Here is an 8,429-nt window from a genome sequence, read left to right on the forward strand (position 1 = left end):
GTTAATGGGTGTAGCACACCAATATGGTACATGTATACATATGTAACAAACCTGCACATTGTGCACATGTACCCTAGAACTTAAAGTATAATAAAAAAATTAAAACGTGTTACAATATGATCTATAAATTCCATATGTAGGTATATACTTCAATTAATTGAAAGCAAGGACATGAAGCGATATTTATATACCCATGTTCATAGCAGCATTATTTATAATAGCTTAAATGTGGAAGCAATGCAGGCGTTCATCAATGGAGGTATGAATAAGACAAATGTGGCATATACCTACGGTGGAATATCATTTGGCCTTAAAAAGGAAGGAAATTCTTACATATGCTATGACATAGATGAGTCTTGAGTATATTATTCTAAGTGAAATAAGCTTGTCATTAAAAGACAAATACTCTATTATTCCACTTATATGAGGTACATAGAATAGTCAAAATCCTAGAGACATAAAATACAGTAGTGGTTGCCAGGGCTGAGGAAAGCAAAAATGGCTTGTTTTTTTTAATAGGTATAGCATTTCAGTTTTACAAGATGAAAAGAGTTATGGAGATGGGTGGTGGTGATGATTACTTAGCAAAACGAGTGTAATTAATACCACTGAACTATATATTTAAAATGCTTAAAATGATGTTATATATTTTTCATTACAACAAAAATTTTTCAAAAAGACATGAAGAACTGATTAATACCAAAACATAAATGAGCCTTGAAAACTTTATTCTAATTGAAAGAAAGCAGTCACAAAAGACTATGTATTATATGATGTCATTCATTTAAAATGTCCAGGGTAGGAAAATCTGCAGAGACAGAAAGTAGATTAGTGGCTCCTTAGGGTTGAGGGAGAGGGTAAAAAAATAGGAAGACAATAGCTGAAGGTGGCATTTTTCTTTTTTCAGTGATGAAATTGTCCTAAAATTCACTGTTGTGATGGTTACACATATCTGTGAATATATTAATTTAATTGTATACTTCAAATTGGTGAATTGTATAGTATGTCAATTATAGCTTCATAAAGCTGTTTAAGAAAGGGTGGGAAATTTAGATTGTCCCACAATGTTTATATTAGCACCTATGTTCCCTAAAGCCCTTTTTTGTCAGGTACACCAATATTGTTTAATCCACCATGCTTACTGTTGCCATTGTGTACTAATGGCCTGAGAGCACAGTTAGCCATGTTTTGTACACAAATTGTTGGACACCTACACTGGGGTTAAAGGAGTGGTGGTCACATCCAGATGTGGTTTAGTCTGAGTATTTCATAAGTCCCCTCAGTGTCTCCCTTGTTTCTGGGTGGGGCATTCTCCAGGATAATTTGGATCTACCATAGAATGCCTACTTCTTTAACCGCAACAGAAAATGGCTGTAATTTTAGACTCTGTTTAATAACTTTCCATCTACAACAAAAAGGGTAATATACATTTGTTCACAGCGCACGGTAGCATGTTGGGCATCCTACTGCCATATCGTGTCTATTATAACCAAGGACCTTCCTGCATTTGATCATCAAGGTTTATAGTTGCACAGTGGTCAGTCAGCCAGGAGTTGTAACCACGCGGTTGGATGTCCTGCTCCTTATGAGATTGAAATGCATCTATCTGACATGCCTGTAGCAGGTACTGTCTACTGCTAAAGTTTCCACCACAGATGTAAGAAAAAGAAAGGTCCTTATGCTTTTTGTCTGTGATTGTGGCAGCCAAGATTGACTAGAGGAATGCAGAGGGAAAAAAGAAAAAAATGAGAGATTATAAAATGGTTTGTGTAATTTACCTTGTATGTAACTGCCTGGGAAACAAAAGTTCTATGCCTTATCAGAATGACGTGCTATGCTTTATGTTGACCTTTGTCGTGTTCTGACTATTTTAAACAACCAAGTCTTCTCTCTTTGAAAAAAAAACTAAGGTATTTTACAATAAGATTCCTTCCTATAGTTACTTTTGCAGTTTTTTATAGTCACTTTGGTTAACTAGGTAGGCAAGTATGGTCTCATAGTGATCAGTAATCTTATTTAGTTAAGTATTCAACCCTTTTAACATTTTTGGCAGTTTTGCCTTCCCAAAATAAAATGTGAAATGAAATCTTGATCTCAAATTGACCTTGATAGTTCCCAGAGGGTCCCTGGAAAATCGTGAAAGATTTTTTTCTTTCAACTTGTAAAAAGAGACATTTTAAACAAAATAATGGTTTTTCATAGTTCAATTGCATTAAATGTGTTGTCAAATGAGAAGAGATGCTTAACCTTCTCTATATGATATTTGCATGGGTAAATATTTTTAATATGACTATTTCAGAAATTGTATGACATTCATAGGAATTTGTCGATATCTCCACTGCTCAGGGTATGTGTTGGGATAATTTTAGTTACAAATCTGGTTGTTGTTTTAAATATCTATTACAGAGACAACCAAATTTCCCTGTCAATTACTTAATAATAAACTCCTATTGACAAGTGAAGCCAACTGGACTTCCTGGATCCAGTGGGGACTTGGAGAACTTTTCTGTCTAGCTAGAGGATTGTAAATGCACCAATCAGCACTCTGTAAAAACGCACCAATCAACCCTCTGTGTCTAGCTAAAGGTTTGTAAATGCACCAATCAGCACTCTGTAAAAACACAACAGTCAGTACCCTGTGTCTAGCTAAAGGTTTGTAAACGCACCAATCAGTACTCTGTAAAGATGGACCAATCAGCACTCTGTAAAATGGACCAATCCGCGCTCTATAAAATGGACCAATAAGCAGGACATGGGCAAGGAAAAATAAGGGAGTAAAAGCTGGCCACTGGAGCCAGCAGTGGCAACCAGATTGGGTGTGCTTCCATGCTGTGGAAGCTTTGTTTTTTCACTTTTCACAACAAATCTTGCTACTGCTCACTCTTTGGGTCTGCACTACCTCTATGAGCTGTAACACTCACTGCGAGGGTCTGTGGCTTCGTTCCTGAAGTCAGGGAGACCATGAACCCACCGGGAGGAACAAACAGCTCTGAACACACCACCTTTAAGAGCTATAACACTCACTGCGAAGGCCTGCACCTTCACTCCTGAAGTCAGTGAGACCACGAACCCCCTGGAAGTAAGAAACTCTGGACACATCTGAACATCTGAAGGAACAAATTCTGGACACACCATCTTTAAGAGCTGTAACACTCACTGGAAGCATCCGTGGCTTCATTCTTGAAGTCAGTGAGACCAAGAACCCACTGGAAGGAATAAATTCCAAACACATGATCATATCTTTAACCATAGCCATTTTAAGTCTTGTCATCCACAGATAGTTTTTGTTTTACTCTGGTTCCTGTATGAAAACGTTTTTAATAAGCTACAAGCCAAAGTGCTTAATCTTAAATAAAAAGGAAAAGTCTCAGAGACACATGGAAAAAAAACTATAACAGATACACTAGGGCACAGGCTTCTGATGGCATTGCTTAAATGACTTTAAGACCATCCCACTAGACTGAGTAAGGATATCCAGAACTCTATTGGAGAAGCTGATGGGTTGATAAAACTGCTAACCCAAGATCAGGCAGAACAAAAATTAGTTTCAGGTACCAGATGAATTGATGAAGCATAATTATACTATATATGGATTGTTACTTGAAACATTGTTGATTCTTTTGTGTTCTATTTTCTGAATGGATTATAAGACACTTCTTTCTCTTTTATAGTATCCATAACTTGCAACAATAATTAGATTCTACTTTTATAAACAAAAATAGAGCACGTGTCATTTTCTCCTTGCCTCATCCCTCTAGAATTTGGCACTCATTGAGGATTCTTATTTTCATGACAACATAATTATTTGCATATGTCCAATAGGAACTTGTCCTTCTTGTAACTGGATATAACTGAAAATCTTGGTTATATAAGCAAGGCTTTAACTGAAATGTCATAGTTGAAAATGACACATGGACCCAGATGTGACCAGACAGTTTTTAAGAGGCTAAGGTTGATTTGATGGAGTCTGTGCTTACAAAGCACTTTTCGGTAAAGGTTTCCAACTAACCTTTGTAGAGAAGCAAGAACGAGTGAAGGGACGAAGGGTGAGAAGATAGGAGAGTAGTTTTGTCCTCTCCATTTACTCTAGAGGTTTAGGGTTCCTTGACATCAGTCTTCTACCAGGCATGTTGAAGCATTTATCTCCATGGACCCTACTTCAACATGGAAGGGAGGCCCCCACCATTGTACTGTTCATCTGGGATATGTGTAGAACCTGAGGAATGTTCTCAATAAGCAGGACACATATTTTTCCTTAACTCAGCAGCATCTTCACTGACTTCTGCATTTTTAATATCATGATAAAATATTTTAAAAATGAAATAACTTTACATATTATATAATAAGAAAAAACAGAGCCATTCAAAAAAGCAAATGAACACTATCATGTGAACCGGAAGAAATAACCAGTTATATTTTGCTGAATTTTGTATCACGATTTTTTTAATATAAATCCAATTTCATGCATATATTATTCATAAGATTCTTTTTTGCTTATGTTGTTTGGGGCTTACTTTTTAAATATAACCTCATCATTTTTCAATAAGATGAATAATTCTTCTATAATATTTCCTTTAATAGATGCTGTGTAATTTTAATACATGGTCACTCCATCAATTCTGGATGCCGTTATCCACTAGCATGCATTTATGTTGTTACCAACATTTTACTGTTAGATACAATGCTGAAATGAATATCTGGATGTATAAATCTTTGTGTACATGCATGAATAATTCTTAATGAATTTCTAAAATAGAATTCATGGCTCAAAGGTCAGGGAAATCTTTAAATCTTTTTGTTCTTCCCATCCAAACTCCCTTTTAAAATGTTTGAACTACTTTATATTCATAATAGCTGCGTACTATAGAACACATTTCTCCATTCTGGATCAGCCTATTTAATTGTAATTGGTCCTAGAGCTGTCTCTAGACTTTTCCATCATTGAAATCAGCAATAATATGAAGCCATCTTAATACCTACATATCTAGCAGACCTGAGTGACTTTACTCCCTCCTGCCAGTTTGTCAACTACTCATTACCTTGCTGGACAATTTCTGTCTACAGTTTCCAGATGTCTCTGAGTTCTTGCCAATGCTATACTGTGCAAGTGCTACCTATCACCTACCTCACACCTGTTTGATATGGCCCACCCACCTTCTCGAAAAATAAGGTTCACCCCCCAGTGACTGCAATGACCCTTCTGAAATTTTATGTTGGCTTCACTGCTTCTGGAAACAGCTCCCTGCTATTCCAGATCAGCTCAACAGAGACCACAAACTTTCTCAGTCACTCCTGAAATCAAGACTAGGCTGCAGGAGAAAGAGTAGAGGGCTGGCTGGGAACCCAGGGAACTGGACTCCAAGTGTGATTCAGAAATAATTTTTGATTGTTCTTAATTACTTTTCTCTGCCTTTCTGGAAATCGGTTTTTGATCTTGAAATGTAGGGACTCTATTATGTACTGTTTAACTCTCTTTTTACTCCTGCCTGAAATTCTGTAGCTTAATGACCTGCTCTCTAACTGACAAATTTGTTGCTAATAATTCACGTAAATTGGATCAAGCACTCCTTCTCCTTGTAATCCCTGTTTAAACTGATCTCCTTTTAAAAATCACTTAATAGATTTCTGAGGGTTATTTTGGAACACCGCTGGGAGTGTGTGTGTGTGTGTGTGTGTGTGTGTGTATGTATGTATGGTTGTGTACTCATTTGTATTAGAGGGGTGGGAATATCCTACCTCGTAAACAAGACTGCAAATTCTACAAGGGAGGCACTGTGTATCCTCCTCTCTCTCTCGCTGGTCCGTCTTTAGGGATCTCTGCACGTAAGAGTTGCTTAGAAAAAAAAACATTGTCTGAGCTAGAGGGGGTAGAGCTTGTGTGAGTGATTATGTGAGTGTGTGGCTATTTACAATGAATGTGCCTCTTTGTGAATGACTGTGTGTGTGTGTGTGTCTGTGTGTGTCTGTGTGTGTGTGTGGTGGGGTATCTAGAAGGTAAAACAAATGAAGAAAAATAGACTATCAAGTCAAAATACGTAGGAGTAAAGTTTTCTTGGAACAGACAGGAGATTTGTTGTCACGATACTGAGGATCAAAGGTGTCTTGGAACAGGTGGCTTGGAGTCAGGCATGACTCAGTCCAGTGCAAGAGGAGAGCCTGTGGCTGCCCAAAGTGACAATCTCTGTGCACCATCACACAATGCCCATTTCCATTCCAGGGTCACTCAAGTGTACCCCCACACACCCATAGAAACAAACAGTACTGGGGTTAGATAGATGACTTCTACACCAACTCCTCTCTGTCTACAGGTCCTGACTCACAATGGGGAAACAAGGAAGGAGGAAGATTCCGCCAATGACACACACAGCCAAGACTGGAATTAAAAGCGATTTAATGAGGGCAGAGCAGGAAACATGCATTTCTTTTCATTCGAATCTTCAAATGAACCCTGAGCAGCTGAAGACCAGAAAAGCCACTAATACTTTCTGCTTAATTCAAGGGCTTACAGGATTCTTCAGAGTGTGTACAAGCAAAAGCTTCATAGTACATATTTTTAGGGTACAAGTAAGAGAGAGACTATGACTTGGGGTGACAATGTACTGATTACAAGGTCTACAGACAATTAAGACACAGAAGCAGATGGGAAGAGGGTGTCCAGCATCTGGTGGTCGGCTTCTCAAAGGCTTGTCTGTGCACCACATTACTTCTGCTTGGTCTTCTGCTGAGCTGGGCCTGGAGTGACCGTTGAAGGATGAGGCTCTGGTACCTTTGTGTAGCCTGGCTCAGGAACTTTGGTGTAACCTTGCTCAGGGATTTTAATGGCGCCTGGCTCAGGAAAGTTGATGCAGCCTTTGTCAGGGACCTTGGTGCTGCCTGGCTCAGGGACCTTGGTGCAGCCTTTGTCAGGGACCTTGGTGCTGCCTGGCTCAGGGACCTTGGTGCAGCCTTTGTCAGGGACCTTGGTGCTGCCTGGCTCAGGGTCCTTGGTGTAGCCTGGCTTAGGGACCTTGGTGCAATCTGGCTCTGGAATCTTTGTGTTTCCAGGTTGTGGAACCTTTGGGTGGCATGGCTCCTTGGTTATGGGAACAAATGGTTCCTGAGGTGGAGGCTGGCTGGGTTGTTTCACCTGCTGCTGTTGAAGCTGAGGTGGTGGGGTAAAGGTCTGCTTCTCCTGGTAAGAACTCATGCTTCAAAGGATGCTGGACCTAGAGACAAAACAGCTGATTCAGTGCTTTGATTAAATAGGAATGAAGCCCAGTTTAATGACAAATATCTCTCATTTCATTCTCCTTCAGAACTGACAGCCTCTTTTCTTTCTTTTTCCCTGAATTTGAGATCATGGGATGCTTTGATGATCCCTACATATCTTCCAGGGAATAAGGTAAAGTTGACTTCTTCCACATCCTTTAAGTGGAGCCTTTCTCTATGCTTCTTTTCTTCCTGTTACATCTCAAAACCTACGTACAACATGAAAACACATACAAATATGCAAATATATACTCTGAAGCTTTCGCTTACACACTCTTTGAAGAATCCTCTAAGCCCCTGAATTAAGCAGAAAGTCTTAGTGGCTTTTCTGGTCTTCAGCTGCTCAGGGTTCATCTGAGGAATCGAGTGAAAAGAAATTCATGTTTCTTGCTCTGCCCTGATTAAATCACTTTTAATACCACTCTTGGCTGTGTGTCATTGGCTGAAGATTGATGTGACACCTCAGTTTTTCAATGATTTGGAAAGATTGTAACGTCAGCAGTCTAGAATCTACTCACTCATGTCCTCCTCATAGAGTACCATAGTTCTCCCAGGAAAACTCTTATCTAAACTTCCCCCTTAGGCTCCAACAATCCACCTGGGAACCTCCGTTCACCCTGTGTCCACTGCACATGCTCTCTGGCAGGCTCTCCACATCATTGCTGCCTCCCCACACATGCCCATCTCTCATGGCCCTTTCTTGTTTTGCCACAGCATGGTACCTGCTTTCCCTCTCTACTAATCACTCCCCATGTTTGCAAATTTTAGTCAAGTATATGTTTTCTGATGGATTATACATCCGTGGAATAAAGAAAAACTTATCTTTTGATCATCAAAATTGCCAATGTAATGCCCTCTAAATTAAAAATTTCCAATACATGTTGACAGGAGAGTACTCTTGAAGTGGGTAGATTGTCTTGCTAACTTAACGAGCCTTTACAGAAATCACTCCCCTTTTCTGATCCCAAGTTCCACAGCTGTGATCTGAGTGGAAAGTCAAAATATGTATAAGGTCACCTTAAACAAAAGTTATTATTGCCTTTAAAATAAATATATTTATTGCATAGCAAAGAGGTCTCCATCAAAACAAAGAATCGATAGGAGAATATTAAGATGTTCCCAATGGGGAGACTCACCCACTGTGCAGAGAAGGTTGAGTTGTTCAGCCTCTGGGATCTGGT

The 8,429-nt window shown here is 39.2% G+C and overlaps 1 protein-coding gene across 2 annotated transcripts; it reads right to left on the bottom strand.

The window, feature by feature from the left end:
* Positions 1–6,374: 6,374 nt before the first annotated feature.
* On the bottom strand, positions 6,375–8,429 carry LOC105497910 (small proline-rich protein 3). Of its 2 annotated transcripts, none has more exons than XM_011769439.2 (2): positions 8,385–8,429; positions 6,375–7,205 (listed from the first exon to the last, which is right to left on the bottom strand). In XM_011769439.2, exon 2 carries the CDS (start codon positions 7,184–7,186, stop codon positions 6,701–6,703), a length of 486 nt encoding a protein of 161 aa, XP_011767741.2. In that variant the 5' UTR covers positions 7,187–7,205; positions 8,385–8,429; the 3' UTR covers positions 6,375–6,700. The 2 variants fall into 2 exon arrangements, with proteins under 2 accessions (XP_011767741.2, XP_011767742.1); XM_011769440.1 differs by lacking the exon at positions 8,385–8,429 and having other exon boundaries at positions 6,701–6,801; positions 7,015–7,186.

The sequence above is a fragment of the Macaca nemestrina genome, chromosome 1 (genome assembly GCF_043159975.1).
Source record: "Macaca nemestrina isolate mMacNem1 chromosome 1, mMacNem.hap1, whole genome shotgun sequence".
In the NCBI taxonomy this organism is placed as follows: domain Eukaryota; kingdom Metazoa; phylum Chordata; class Mammalia; order Primates; family Cercopithecidae; genus Macaca; species Macaca nemestrina.

Bases quoted from the DNA above. Each gene is read 5' to 3' on its own strand.
- LOC105497910 (XM_011769439.2), bottom strand. From the start codon at position 7,186: ATGAGTTCTTACCAGGAGAAGCAGACCTTTACCCCACCACCTCAGCTT.